The sequence below is a fragment of the Mirounga angustirostris genome, unplaced genomic scaffold (assembly GCF_029215605.1).
Source record: "Mirounga angustirostris isolate CCGP_5_RB_7025 unplaced genomic scaffold, mMirAng1.0.hap1 SCAF_13, whole genome shotgun sequence".
NCBI classification, from domain to species: domain Eukaryota; kingdom Metazoa; phylum Chordata; class Mammalia; order Carnivora; family Phocidae; genus Mirounga; species Mirounga angustirostris.
This window is the reverse complement of record NW_026991721.1, coordinates 102,659,316-102,675,457: the sequence shown is the minus strand read 5'-3', so window position 1 is coordinate 102,675,457 and position 16,142 is coordinate 102,659,316. Positions and strand designations below refer to the sequence as shown.

Sequence of the window (16,142 nt, the reverse complement as noted above, 5' to 3'; positions counted from 1 at the left end):
TTTAAGAGGTAACTTTGCACCTGCAGGTGTCTGCCATATAATTGTAGCCCAAGACATTCTTGGAGGGACTGTTAACATAGCTCAGAAGGCAAAGTGTCACCCGATCCCCTGAGCTTCAGTCCTTGGACATTCGAGCCACCCCAGAGCACCAGGAATGGTGCCCCTTAGTGATTTAATAATGCTGCTTCACATCCCAGCTCTGCCACCACACTCGTCTAGCCTCCTTTTCCAAACACCGGCCGACTCCATACTAACACTCTGTGAAATCAGAGAGGATGAGAACCGGACCCGGGGCCTTCTGTGAGGATGCAGAGTCAAGTGGAAAGGAATGCCCCAGGCTGATGTTAGAATGTATTTATTGCTACACGTATATACAATTATACAAACAGCCCAGACAGGAAAGGGAATGTGGTGTGGAGCTCTCTGGATTCCACAGATGTGCACAAGTAAACAGCTGTACGCCACAAAGTTTGCTCTCAGTTCAAAGCCAAAAGTAAGTCACATACGTTTTTTGAAAAAGGTGGAAAATTCTTGGAAATTCTCTCCCTGTATCCCTCCTTACAAGCTAGTCATGCAGAAAAAGGTGGGTTCTCAGAAGCTAATGCCTTCAGGCATCTCTTTAGGGGGTGGTGCCTTGAAGACAGGGTACAAGGGCTGCCGGCTTGGGGCGGCAGGGAGCAGGGCCGAAAGCCCCAAGTCCTGGCCCACCTTTCTAAGGTCTGTCCCTGGGAACGGCAGTCAAGAGGGGTTTGGGGAGAGACAGAACAGCAAGAAAGGGAAAACCAACAGTAAGCTGAGACTCAGTGAAGAGAACCACCAGCAAGAGCCCTAGTGGGAGGAATGCTTGTCCATCTGGTTCCCGCTGGGATTCCGGATTCGGAACATCAGGCAGGTCTCGGTATGTCCTTATCCTACAGCTCGCCGTGTGTCAGACGCCAGGGACCTGCGTGAAGACAGACAGCCAACAGGAAGTCAGGCAAGAAAGAAGACTACACTTAAATAGGATCATACTAGGGCTGAAAAAGGCACGGCCCCAGACATCCCCCCCCGTGTCGTGGGTAACACTTAGCCATGGTGGAGGGTGCTGCTGGATTGTGCAGCGGGGACAGAGAGCTCAGGATACGCAGGCAAGTACAGGCCGCACCAAAACACAGGGGGTTCCGCGGAGCCTACGCTCGGACCGTGGCCCCGCTACCACCCTGATCTCAGAGGGGACCTAACAGGGGATCTTGCAATGCTCAGACCCAGAATTGTGAGGCGGATCCGAGACCCTGGTAGAGACACACCCCTTTCATGTCACGGTTCCATAAACCGTTGTGACGGGAATCACAAGAGAGCCAGCCGAGCAGCCCGTGGGGCAGGCGCGCCCAAGCGTGAGCAACCCGTATCTACCGCAGCTCTGCCTTCCCCACCTCGGGCACTTCCCACTCAGGGTCCAGCGGGAGGGTCTTCAGATCGGGTCTAACACAGCCTCCAAGGCTCAAATCGCCTAGCACCTCAGGGAAAGGACAAGGCCTGAAGGATGAGAGCAAGAAGTCTGGGAGTCTGAACACACCAGACGACCAGAGGCCTTTGGGGCTGATGGGCAGTGTGGATCCCTGCAACCCGAGGCTGTAGGATCTCTATCCCTGAAGAAACCAGTCAGCTCTGACTTGTCCGTGGCTATAGATGAGCCTTTAATGCCTCATCACCGTAATCCCATAGGCTGACTTCTGCTGGAGGAGCCCTAAGGATGGGGGGAGAAGGGCCGGAACCACTTGGAAGTCCCTGTCCTTCCTCCTGGGTCAACAGCATCGTAATCAGCCAGAGAGGGGCCCAGCAAGTTCTTCAAAGGCTGCCAACTTTGGGACATTTCAAGCTGAAGGATGTGGCGACTGCCAACTCCTTTGATCCTTGAATAAATTCATCTCTGGATAATTCAAAAATCTCTGTCATTTGATCTTGACTTTTCTGGTGAGTCATGCAGAAACTTTCTTTTCCTACTTCTGATGACAAGAGCAGAGAGTTAAGCTCACTCAAAGGATTCACTCTAAAAAAGCAAAAACATTACAGGTGGCAACCCATGAGGAAAACATTGCAAAACATCAAGTAAATTTTAAGTTGGGTTTTTTTTTTTTTTTTACCCATCAGCAAACAAAACGGAAAGAGTTACATAAATTCCTGCAATGGAAGAAATGGTTTAAAGGCAAGTAGCTGGGAAGGCTGCTATTTGTGGCTATGTATGGAATGTTAAGAACATGTCTGAAGGAGGGATTTTAGCTCAGATCCCGGGAGTAAGACAAACTGGACTCTCCCATTTTATAGCGTCTACACCACTTTCAAAATGATGACGGATGGGCCTCACGCCCTTCACGTGGCCTTTGACACAGTGGCAATGTTTCGGTGATGTCACGGAATGTCAGGGATGCTTGCAGGACCTTAAACTCATTTCAAAGCAATCCAAAATTCAAGGCCAAAGAAGCAAATCATTTCTAAACATTCCCACCCGGAACAGAACATCCATGATAACTTTTTATGTCACATTAAAAAAAAAAATCTAAAAGATAATATTGTTATTACAGACATTTATTCCACATCTTAAAGTATTACCTCAAATATATTCTCATACAGCTAGAGGTAGGTTTATAGAACTTGGGGAGGATGAATCGGCAATTTGGGGGAACTCAAATGTATCATTCAAGATCTACAAAGTAGACGTCATTGCTGTGGTTTTACTTAGAAATGGGATGGGTCAGAACCATCTCTGCCAAAGAAATTAAAGAATTTCAAAACGACCTGCTTCAAGGTAATCATGTTGATCCATGATTTTAAAGTATTTCCAAACTGAGATCAATGCAGAACACTAATATATATATATATATATATATATATATATATATATATATATATTCATTTTTAAGTATATCTGAATTCATCTTTATTTATTTTTCATTCATTTTTAAGTATATCTGAATTTCTTTAGATAAGAAAAAGCCTCCCAGCAGCACACGGTGTTCTATGTGGGAACTTGCGCCGTGATACTCATTCCACATCACAACAGAACAGTCTAGAGTAGCATGTCCCATCAGTTCACATAGTTTACAGATAAAATCTCATTCTATCGACGTCAAAATCATCACATGGGAGGAAGATGTTCTTGACTGGCAGAAAACCCAAGAGAGTTAAACAACTGAGAAAGAACCTGAGGGGGTGGAACTCGAAGCCATAATGGTGGGGGCTGTTCTGGGGGAGCTCCCTTGGGAATTCACGCCACTAGATTAAAGGCTCTGGGCTGTGGATGCACAAATTTGGATTTTATGGGGTCCTGCCAACATCCTGGCAGGTGTCATGGAAAGGTAGGCTGGCCCCGGCCGCCGGCTGTACTTACCCAGCGAGGGAGGGAGCCTTCTTCCTAACCGTTACATTTGCTTTATACCGCTTTGGCAAGAACGCATCTGGAACAATGCATACAGTTTGGGTCCCCACCTTTCAAAAGAGACATCAAGGGGTTAGGAAGCACTCAGCAAAAGAACACAGAAGGAAGTCAAATAGTGCAGAATGACAGGAGCACCCTTGTCATCCTGGATCCGGGAGGGCCTGCTGGGCAGCAAAGGGCCAAAGCGATCTTCCTAAGTTTTAACTTTTTTTTTTTTTTCCAATCCAGTCTTGAATCTCTGCTATTACAATGTGGAAATAAGAATAACTTCAAATGTCCCTTTTAAATGGATGCTAGAATTCTAATAGTTGTTACAATTCCACACAAATGAATTGGTTTCACAAGAATGATGATGGATCTCAAAGTCATACACACCCAAGTTTTGTAAGTATTAGAATAACGCTGATCAGATTTTATATTTTATTTAAGGTTCCCTCGTGATTAATCTAGGCACTCCTAAAATGTCCTTTGGGCACCAACCACTTACAGGCCCAAAATTCGTGGTGGTGCCTCCTTTGAAATCAATAGTTGATGTCTTTTTTTTTTTTTTTTTTTTTAAGATTTATTTATTTGAGAGAGAGCGAGAGAGCAGGGGGGAGGAGGAGAGGGAGAGAAAGTCCCAAGCAGACTCCACGCTAAGCACAGAGCCCTGGCAGGGCTCAATCTCTGACACCCTGAGATCATGACCTGACCCAGAACCAAGAATCAGTCACTTAACTGAATGAGCCACCCACAGGACCCATTGTTTTGATTAAGCAAATTCTCAGCAGGCTACACCTGCCTGCCAAAAGACTGGGATGGGTTAAGACCAAGAACAGTAAAAACCACCTCCCCCACAGCCACGTGGCCCTGCGGTGATTAAAGAGGCCAGTGTCAGCCCTACAGTCCCCGGTCTGTCTTCGTCAGCTGATTTACCTGCCATTCTCAGGGATAGCCCTCAGAGACATCAAAAACGAGGTCGCAGTGAACTCTACAAAGAAACCACTAAACCAGCCAAGCTTATCCATGCATGAGTTCTCTGACCTAGGAGAGTGCTGCGTACGGTACTTTCTACACTGTGGTTCAAGCAGTTGGAAATGCAGGTGATGGCGATCTCTGTCTTACTGATCAGTTATGTGCCCGAAGGGCATCTGTGGGGGACTGTTTCCCATGGAGATCAATAGTAGTGCAGTGTCCAGGCAGTTTAACCCATGATGCAAAACTGAGGCTTTGCACTAAAATACAGTAGAAACCCCAAATTTGTCAAAGCTAGCAATAAAGGAACACAGTATTAAGTTTTTTAAAACTTTTAAGTTTTTCTATAATACTTGAACTTGATGCTAAACTGGGCAGAATTAGGTGATTAAGTAGTACTTGAAATTTGAGAACATTTTTATTTATTTATTTAATTTATTTTATTTTAAAGATTTTATTTATTTATTTGAGAGAGAGAGAACACCTGAGAGGGGATAGGGTCAGAGGACGAAGCAGACTCCCCGCCGAGCAGGGAGCCCGATGTGGGACTTGATCCCGGGACTCCAGGATCATGACCTGAGCCGAAGGCAGTCGCTTAACCAACTGAGCCACCCAGGCGCCCGAGAACATTTTTAAAGGGAACTTTAAGTATTTTCAAGGACTTTGAGGGTTAGCAGAGCTGGAACTTCATGTATCAGATTTCATTAAAAAATATGTGCTGTGGGCGCCTGGGTGGCTCAGTTGGTTAAGCGACTGCCTTCGGCTCAGGTCATGATCCCGGAGTCCCAGGATCGAGTCCCGCATCGGGCTCCCTGCTCAGCGGGGAGTCTGCTTCTCCCTCTGACCCTCCTCCCTCTCATGCTCTCTGTCTCTCATTCTCTCTCGCAAATAAAATCTTAAAAAAAAAAAAAATATGTGCTGTATTTTTTTTCTTTAGTCACCAGCATTACTTTTACCATGATTAACCATAATTGAGGTAGATTTACACTCATAAAAGAAGCAAGAAAACTAAGGAAGGAAAAAAGAATGATTTGCATGAGTATATCGAGGAAGTACGGAAGAGCAAGTGAAAAGGAGGATGGGAAATATAAGGGACAAGGGAGAAAACAGAATTAAATGATGGGTGTCACTGTTAACAGAAGAAACTAAAAAACTATATCCATATAGTTCCCTAAAAGAAACAGGAAGATATCAAGTCAGAAATTTCAAAGTGTGCCACCAGGTGGCACCATGAGATTAAAATAACTTGGTAGAAGACCCCAGCCCTTGAAGGGGAATGAGGGGGTCGATACCTATGAAGGGACAGGATTATTAAAAAAAGAAACTCTAGCAAAATAGGCATATGTATATAAAAGGAAGTTTCATTAACCTGATAAAGGGCATGAACCAAAAACCGAGAGCAAACATGTCCACGCAAATGTTAGAAGCAATCCTCTTAAATCAGAGACGAGTTGCCACTTAAGTCCAACATTGATTGAACATGTCAGTCAAGTTAGCTCGGTAAGACAAGGCAAAGAAATAAATGTTATAGGGATTGAGAAGACAGATTGAGAACTGACATTATTCGGCAGGTGACTATTTATGTAGAAAGCCCAAAAGACTTCACAAATTATTAGAAACAACAAGAACTAAGCAAGGTTCCTGAATATAGGGTCAGCAAACAAAAATCAATTTCATTTCTATATACCAGCCACAAATAGTTTTAAAATGTAACTCTTAGACGATGGTAAAAATGAAGATACTTAATAAGAAATCCAACAAAAGATATGTAGGATCTTAGGGCAAAAATGTACACTTTGCTGAACAGCATAAAGGAAGACATCAATAAATGGGAGAATTAGAACATGTTCCTGACTAAGGATATTTAATATTGTACAGATGTAACTTCTTCCCAAATTAATCTAATTAATATTAATTATTAATACATTTCCAAACAAAAGGTTTTTTTCCTCATATAATTTATTTCTTTTTTGTTGTTGTTGTTAAGATTTATTTATTTTAGGGCACCTGGGTGGCTCAGTTGGTTAAGTGACTGCCTTCAGCTCAGGTCATGATCCCAGGATCCTGGGATCCTGGGATCGAGCTCCCTGCTCGGCCGGAAGCCTGCTTCTCCCTCTCCCACTCCCCCTGCTGTGTTCCCTCTCACACGGTCTCAGTCAATTAAATAAATTTTAAAAAAAATCTTTTAAAAAAAAGATTTACTTTAGAGAGAGAGAGTGAGCAGTGGAGAGTGGCAGAAGGAGAGGGAGAGAGAGAGTCTTAAGCAGACTCTATGCTCAGCACAGAGCCCCACGTGGAGCTCCATCTCACAACCCTGAGATCAGGACCTGAGCAGAAACCAAGAGTTGGATGCTTAACCAACTGCATCACCTAGGCACCCCCAATTTAAATGATTTCTAAAATTTATGTAGTACAAGGGGTGTCTGGCTGGCTCGGTAGAGCATGCGATTCTTGACCTCAGGGTTGTGAGTTCGAGCCCCACATGGCATGTAGAGACTACTTAAAATACAATAAAATTTATGGAGTAGAACGAAGGCCCAAAAGGAGTCAGGAGTTTATTATTAAAACAAGGTGGAGAAAAAAGAAAGCTCTACTAGATATGAAGACTTGTTATAAAGCTAAGGCTATAATTAAGACAGAATGGTATGACCCCTGGAACAGAACAGAGACTGCACATGTAGATCCTTGACATAGGTAAGAAGTGGTGATGCCTCGGGGTGCCTGGGTGGCTCAGTTGGTTAAGCAACTGCCTTCGGCTCAGGTCATGATCCTGGAGTCCCGGGATTGAGTCCCGCATCGGGCTCCCTGCTCAGCAGGGAGTCTGCTTCTCCTTCTGACCCTCCCCTCTCTCATGCTCTCTCTCTATATCTCATTCTCTCTCTCAAATAAATAAAATCTTAAAAAAAAAAAAGAAGTGGTGATGCCTCAGTGGAAGAGGGATGGACTGTCAAATCAAGTATTAGGACAACTGGTCATCTAGCTAGAAGAAAAATGAATCATACTTCATACCATACCCAAAGTTACTTCTAGCTGGACTACAGACCCAAGTGTAACAATAACAAAACATTTAGAAGAAAATAGAAAAACTGCAGAATACCTTCATGACCTCAAGGAAAGGAACAGTTTCTTAAACAAGATACACACCAAAAGACTGCCAGAAAATCATAAGAAAAAAGATTTATAAATTAAGCTACAATAAAATTTAAATTTTTATCCATCAAAAAACCATAAAAATGTGAAAAGATGAGGTACAACTTGGAAGGAGATAACTGTAAAACATTTTAAGTGTCAAAAGATTAATAACCTTCTGCGAAGCAATTAGACCAAGATAAAGAAGGTAATAGGAAACAAGCCAAAAAAAAAATAGTCATTTCAAGGAAGAGGAGACATGAAAGGCCCATAAATATGAGAAAAAACTCTCAATTATATTAGTAATCAAGAACATGCAAATTAAAAGCACAGTATGATACCATTTTAAACCTATCAAACTAGCAGAAGTTTAAAAATTCTAGTACTATCACATACGTAGTAAAGATGTGAATGTACCTTTACTTTAGAAAGTAACTTGATGGCTACATAGTCAAGTTGAAAATGGACGTAGCCTGTAAGTGAATAATTCCCCACCTAGGTCTCAGCCACAGAGATACTATTGCTCACATTCACTAGATACATGTACAAAACTGTGTCTATATTGTTTGTAAAAAATACTAGAAACAAGACAAATGTCCACCATCGAGGGAATGGATAAATTGTAGGACACTCAAAAGGTAAACAGACTCGCAGCAGTGAGAATGAATCACTGCTGTAATCAGCAAAATGGATGTGTGTCCGTGTGATAAACTACATGAAGTTCATATTCATGCAAAACTAGGTATCACATAAACCAGACATCATATTGCTTGTGGCTACAATGTAAAACTCACAGGCAAGGTTGACGTGATAGAGGAGGGCTACCGAATGTCAAAGTCACTGGCAATGTACTGTTTTTAAAGCCGATACATGAGGGGCACCCGGGTGGCTCACTCGGTTAAGCATTTGACTCTTGATTTCGGCTCAGGTCATGATCTCAGGGTGGTGAGATCGAGCCCTGCATCAGGCTCTCACTCTCCCTCCGCCCCTCCCCCCACAAAAAGAAACCCTGGTACATGAGTATTTTATATATACACAGACCCTTTACAACAGGGGTTTGAACTGTGCAGGGCTACTTACAGGCGGATTTTTTTTATACAGTCCAGTACTGTAAACGTATTTTCCTTCCTTATGATTTTCTTCTCTCTAGCTGATTTTACTGTAAGGACACAGTATGTAATCTACATAACATATAAGATATGTGTTAAATGACTTTATTGGTAAGGCTTCCACTCAACAGCAGGCTCTTAGTAGTTAAATTTGGGGGTGTCAGAAGTTGCACATGGATTTTCAGCTGAGCAAGGGGCGGGCACCCTGAGCCCCCATGTTGTACAGGGGTCATCTGTATAATATTATAACATGTATATTCCTTTATATTTCTCCTAGGCACATTTCTTTCCCTAACACTGTGGTAAAACATTCTCTAGTTTTTAAGTGTTTAAAATAATCAGAAATCAATGGAGGAAAAATACTACGATAGGAAATTATAGATTTGGTACCAATTATCTTTGTTAAACCATTAGAATTTTGAAGGTCTCCAAGAAACCATCTAGGTAGAAGAGTCAATAGTTACTCTAAGGACACTGAGTAAAAGCAACCACGTTATTCCCAGTGTTGGGCACTCTCGCGGCTGAGTCGGTGCTTCTCACGAGTGGTCCCAGCACAGTAGCATCAGCCTCACCTGCTAAAAATGCAAGTTCCTGGACCCCACCTGGACTCACTGAATCACAAACTTGGGGAGGGGGTCCTGCAATCAGCATTTTAAACAAACTCTCCAGGTGATTCTGATGCATGCTAGTGAGAACCACTGCTGAAAAACAAAACAAAACAATAAAACAAAGAACAAAAAACTTTTCATTCCAGCAAAATAAGACCCCTCTATGATCAAATAAAATTCTTGACAGCCAGGAAAACCACACCATTGGCCTTTGGAAAACATGACTGATTTTCAAATCCTTTAATTTCAGGGGTCATCAAACCATGGCTCATGGACCAAATCCAGCCCCCCACCTGTTTTTTGTAGAGACCATGATTTGTAACATACATTTTTTTAATTGAGAATATTTCATTAATACATAAAAATTAAATGAAATTCAAATTACAGGGCGCCTGGGTGGCTCAGTTGGTTAAGCGACTGCCTTCGGCTCAGGTCATGATCCCGGAGTCCCGGGATCGAGTCCCACATCGGGCTCCCTGCTCGGCAGGGAGTCTGCTTCTCCCTCTAACCCTACCCCCTCTTGTGCTCTCTCTCTCACTCTCTCTCTCTCTCTCTCTCAAATAAATAAATAAATAAAATCTTTAAAAAAAAAAATTACAGTGTCCATACATAAAGTTCTTTTTTAAAAAGATATTTATTTGAGAGAGAGAGGGAGAGAGAGGGCATATGAGTAGGGGAAGGAGTAGATGGGGAGGGAGAGAGACAAGCAGACCCCACACGGAGCACAGAGCCCCAGGGGAGCTCAATCTCAGGACCCTGAAGTCATGCCTGCAGCGAAACCAAGAGTTTTAAGCTCAACGGACTAAGCCACCCAGGCACCCATGCATAAAGTTTTATTCGAAGGCAGCCTTGCTCATTCATTTACATATGCCTATATTTGGCTCCTTTTATACTACATTAGCAGAGTTGTGTCATTGTGATAAAAATATTTGGCTGGGTGGCTCAGTTGGTTAAGCGTCTGCCTTCAACTCAGGTCATGATCTCAGGGTCCTGGGATGGAGCCCCGCATCACCGCTTCTCCCCTGCTTGTGCTCTTTCTCTCTGATAAACAAAATCTTAAAAAAAAAAAAAAAAAAGAAAAAGAAAAAGGAAACTATTTGGCCTACAAAGTCAAGAATATTTATTATCTGGACCTGTACAGAGAGTTTGCCAACTTCTGCTTTTATTCGATAATTAGAATCTACCAATCTGAAAGCAAAATCCAGGTGATCATAGTGATTTCTTTTAAAAATACAATTTTCACTTTAATTCTGCAGGCAAAAATCTAAGAGCTCAAAGAATCATAAGGAAGGTACAATCAGATCCATTTTTATCTATAAAGTACATCAAATAACCCACATAGAGCATCTGGAAAATGTTATTAATGATGCTTTCTCTCTTCAAACATCCTAACAAGTGACAAAGAAGTGACTGGTGAATTTTAATGAAACACTGTGATGCCAAATTCTGAAAGCTAATTTAGTAATCCCCTCCTGCAGACCTTCGCTCAGGTGGTTAACTTCACCTGTAAGCCTGTCTTGAATGCAGTACACGGACTGCATTTCTTGGGCTTTCCTCTCTTCCCCAGATGGCAACTCTCCCGACAAGAGCCTTCTTCCCTCTGATCCTTTTAGCTCTTATCACTCAGGACCTACTCATTGAGCTCCTGAAAATTTTATTCAATGCCTGCTGTGTGGCTGAAGCAGCCTATTTCTATCCATATTCATCTTCACTTCTCGGATTCACTTTCCTCTGGATGTCTGAGATCCTTTGAGCACAGATCCTTCTTTTGATTTCCAAGGCTTTAACACTCAACAAAAAGAAAAGGATGCTTTCTCACCCCCACAAGAGTAAATCATGTGTTTCAACTTTAAGTGATATTCACCTTATCTTGAAAATGAGAGCACTAAACTCTTGGCAGGTTGGTGGTAATAGCCCACACAAAACAACTGAAGAAGTCAGTCTGGTCTTCAACTTTGTGGGGTTTGACATCAGGTCACTGCTACTCTGTATTCAACTTCATATTTAAAGCATTCTTCTTTGGGCTTTAAATTAATGGCTACATCCTCTTTGAGCCACGCAGACAAGAATATCCACCAAGGGGCACTATCACATAAACATATCTCACTTGGGGAAGTGGTGTTTTGTAGTTAGAAGGATGTGGGCTTCCGAAGAAAACCAAATGAAATGTGGTTGCCTTTAGGCAGCTGACTCGCCTGTAAAATGGAATCACACACCTACCTTCAAGGACAGCTGGGACACTTAGGACATCTTTGTGTGCATCAGGGAAGGCATCCTTTCCTCCAGGCAGATGCGACCCTGTGTGGCCCCAGGGTATGTGCTTGCTGAGTTGTGTGCGCACCGAATTGACACTTGTCCCTGCGCTTCTGCCTGAAGACTTCTGCGAGCTGTGATCTGGCTCCTTTCCAACTTCATCTTACACAACACTCTCCTCTGGGCTCACTCAGCTCTGGATATACACTGCCCTCCTTTCTGTTCCTTCAACAAGTCAAGCCCTTTCTTGCCTCTTGTCTTTGCATATGCTGTTCCCTCTACCCGGAATGCTTTAAAACAAAGATTGCAAATTGGTGTCCAGTGGGCCACTTTTGGCAAGCAAATACATTATTTGGTTTACAAAACATTTTCTAGGGGCACCTGGGTACCTCAGTCGGTTAAGCGTCTGCCTTCGGCTCAGGTCATGATCCCAGGGTCCTGGGATCGAGTCCCACATCGGGCTCCCTGCTCAGGGAGGTGTCTGCTTCTCCCTCTGCCCCAACTGGTGCTCGCTCTCTCTCTCAAATAAATAAGATCTTTAAAAAAATTTTTTTTCTCAAATTTTTGAAATAGCTGACATGTAAAATTTAGGAGATTTCACATAAAAATTATATTTCAACCTAATGTCTCAAGCATTATTCTTTGAATGTTCTTTTTTTAAAAAGCTGCTTTCTGGCTTGTTTTGGAAAACCAGCAGGTACAGCAGCAGTGGGCCTACTGCATCTGAGACGCTGCTGGGCTCCATAGAGCACGAGATTTCTGGTGATGCACCAGCCCAAGGCCCAGGGCGCTCCTTTGATCCCTCCCACGTTTGCATTTACCATCCTGATGTAAATAAAAGGAAGGAAGAAGCTGGCCTTCTCTTCTTTCAGGGGGTAACTTACATGCCACCTCCTAAAGAGGCTTTTTCTAACCTTCCTATCCCTAGTTATCCTAATATTCTCCCCAACTCAGTCACTTGTTTCATAGTATTGATACAAATTTGCTGTTTTTATAGGTCAAAGATGTTGGAGAGTGGCAATTTCACATAATTCAACCTAGTTCGCACTAGGTTGAATTACTCTGCTTGTGTTTCATGTATTTCTATAGAAAGTCAGTCCATGAGGGTAAGGATCTAGTCTTACTCTTACATTCTCAAAGACCAATATGTACATGATGCCTGCCAGGTACCAGGTACCAAAATATCTGGATGAATAAATGCAAGGACTCATCCCACCAAAAGTTCCTTAGCAGCTCCAGAACATACACAAAACCCATTTTCACCTATCCTGCATCTCTAGAATTAGCCCAAGTTAGAAGTGGACTTTCCTAACCCACACCCCAGGGCCGTCCTGCCACTACTCAGCACTGCCCCCTACTGGGCTCTAGAGCAGGCTTTAGTCCCAGACTTCAGCCCCTGCCCACAGCTGATGCCCCTAGTTCTAGCATTAGAAAGGATTCCGAAGGCGTGACTTTTCCTGGAACCCCTATGCAAACAGCATTGAGACCGCCACTGGACATCCACTGAGATGTCCCCTCAGCCTTAAACGGAAACCTGGGGGGAGGGGGAGTTGGTACTCGTTCCTGAGGGAACTGCTGACAATCACTGTCACCTCTATAGGCCTGCAGATGTCCGCAAGAGGCCAGCTGCTGCCTAGATCTTCGTATGTGTTCTCTAGTCTGCTTGGCTCGTTGTCACACTCTTAACTCTTCGGTTTCCTTCTCCAGACTATGAATCTTTGAAATTATCGATGAATCCTCAAGATTCTTCAAGTACTTAACAAATGTTTAATGACTAAAATTATTTGAGTAGGTTCAATCATTCAAGTGCCACACGGAGCATCCCCAGAAGCTGTAAACATGGACACAGATGTTCATTTGCTAGACATCACCTCTGGGACTTGAGCGGGGTGTGGGGGAGGGGCACACCGGTGTCAGCTTCAGACATCTGGAGGTGACAGGACACTGCCAGGAAGAGCATTTTCCTGCTGTATGCATAGGTTTGTGGGAATGCATTCCAGAAGACACTGTGCAGTTCAGTGGGAAAAAAAAAAGGGACAGTGCTCCTTTCAATTATTTTCCTGTTGCGAAAACCAGTGTAGACTTTAAATCCTGTGACGCTGGCGGTGACGCATGCCGCCCACATCCCTGCCATGGAGTGACTGTGCAGCTGTTGTACTCTTCTATACTAAACCCAGTCTCTCTCCTTACACTGCACCCTTGGGAAATTTCATGGGACATTCTACCAGCATTCCAAACTTAAGCTGTCCAAAAAGAAACGTCAGGGGCACACGCACAACTGCTTCCTCTCATGGTTTTCTAGGCTTCATGGCTCCACCTTCTGAAGCTCAGACTTCATACTTCTATAAACGGACAATTCCACCACAATCGCTCTTTTTATGCCTTCGTGTATTTGTATATGTAGTTCCTTCTATCTGGACAGTCTTCCAATCTTTGTCCCCGATTAGGAACAACCCGATTCTTGAAAGACTTGGCTTAGGGAGCATCTCTTCCCTGGAAGCCTCCAGCAAAATTAGGTGCCTTCCTTCAGAGCTCCCACACTTCCTCCTGTTCACTTAGCACATACGGCAGAGCACCGACCACGTGCCCGTCATTGCTCTAGGCACGGAGCACCTACCGCTGTGCCGAATTCCCGCCTTCGCGGAGCATACATTCCAGCAGCAGAAGGCTGACGATAAATGATGCAGACAGTCCATGACTTACTGAGTGAAACACATTCAGTAGAAACCACACTTCAAAATTTGAATTCTGTAGGCTAGCAGAATTCCCCTCCTCCCCCGTGACGCTAGGCAGCCCCACGATCATACTGACGACTGTCCTGTACCCAACTATGCTGTCCTTACCTTCAGTGTAGTATTCAGCCAATTACATGAGGTAGGCAACATTCTATTATAGAGTAGCTTTGTGTTAGACAACTTTGCCCAACTGCAGGCTAATGTAAGTGTTCTGAGCCTGTCTGAGGTCAGCTAGGCTAAGCCAAGATGTTTGCCAGCTTAGGTGTATGAAATGCATTCTTCACTTAGGGTATTTTCAACTTACAATAGGTTTATCAGATGTAACCCATCCTAAGTCGAGGAAGATCTGCATATAAACAAATATGTTAGATGATAAGTGCTACAGAGAAAGATAATGGAAAGGAATGTCTAGGGAATACGGGGAAAAGTCAATTTTAAATAAAGTGGTAAGGGAAGGCCACGTGAGGGGACATTTAAGCAAAATCCTGGAGATCACAAAGAAATAAATTATAAAAAATATCTGGGGGAAAAAGGCATACCAAGCTGAGGTAATAAGAGCCCTGGCTAGTTTAAAGATTAAGCAGGGAGCCAGCTGACTTCACTTTAGTGAAAGAAGGGGAAATCAGTGAGGTCCAAGAGCAACAAGGTACCAGATCCTGGGCTCTGGACACCACTGAGAAGATTATGGCTTTTAGTCTGAGATGGAAAGCCCCGAGGATTTTGAGCAGAAGTGGTAGGGTCTGACTTCCCTTTTTAAGGCTGCTGTCTTAACAGACTAGAATAGAAAGAGAAGAATCAAGAAAACCCATCAGAAGGCTCTAGCAACAATGCACGCAATCCTGGAGAATGGAAGAGGGTGACAGTTGTGGAGGATGCATTAAGTGGTCATATTCTGGGCTATATTATGTACTCTAAATGTCGGGCCAACAGGTTTTGGTTGGGTTGGGTGTGGGTATGAGAGAAAGAGAAGAGTAATGTATACGGTCAAGGTTTGGGCCTGATTCACTGAAAGAATGGACTTGCCCTCCACTGACTGAGAAGAGGATGGAGGCAGGAACAAGCAGGGGCAGCAGAAAGAGCAATGGAAAATGGTGATCCCTACAGACTTCCGGGCCCTTCTGAGAAATCAGCCTAGAATTTAGTGTGAATCTCATGGAAAAAGGGGGAGAGGGAGGCCACAAACCACGAAGACCAATGTTTCTTCTAACATAAAATATTACTAGCACTCCTGAAAGAAATCTAGGCTCTATACCCCCACACCCAATTATCTGTGGCCCAAGAAAATCATTTAAGAACTAGGTCAAAGTTTATAGGCACAAGAGCAATATCTGAAAAGAAAGTTCTGAAATCAAAGGACATTTTCCTAACTTCAGAAAGACCACGTTAGCACACTAAGAGAAGACTACACATACATTGTAGCTTAGAAGATGTTCAAAAAACACTAAGCTGATCTACCTCCTTAAAACTAAAAAAAACCTCGCGGCATCACATTTCTTTGTAATACTTTTGTTATTACTCTTTGGTGTCCTGCTAAAGTACCTTATATCACTAAGTGTTTTACAATGACCTGAGCTTGTCGTTTGCTGTTTTAACAAAAGTAGACAAATACAAACTTGAACCACTGAGGATGTGGTGGCAATCAAAGGAAATTAGGAACCAAAAAGCCACCAATGTACATTCAGAAAACCCTACGCTGTTGATTTTTTAAGTAACATTTTCTGACTACAGAATTTGAAGAAGTCAGAAAAGTTTTAATTATTGGCAGATCTTTCTCACTTGGGCCCCCAAAAGTGAAATGTTAAGACCATTACAGCTGGGTCGCCTACCTGTTAAGTAAACCTGATATACAGAAATCCAATTAATGGAGAGGAGAAGTTCTATTTTCCTATTAAAGGTACTTCCATAAGCACATATTACTATTCAAATTTGTTCAATGTAA

At 43.2% G+C, this 16,142-nt stretch overlaps 1 protein-coding gene across 1 annotated transcript in view; it reads right to left on the bottom strand.

Moving 5' to 3' along the window:
- Positions 1-339: 339 nt before the first annotated feature.
- RDX (radixin) overlaps positions 340-16,142 on the bottom strand; it is a 98,065-nt gene continuing 82,262 nt past the window's right edge. Inside the window, exons 16-17 of the mRNA XM_064577473.1 lie at positions 3,368-3,465; positions 340-2,029 (exon numbers count right to left, since the gene is read on the bottom strand). Of these exons, the coding sequence (XP_064433543.1) occupies positions 3,399-3,465 (67 nt within the window). The 3' untranslated portion in view covers positions 340-2,029; positions 3,368-3,398. The remainder of the gene's footprint in view (positions 2,030-3,367; positions 3,466-16,142) is intronic.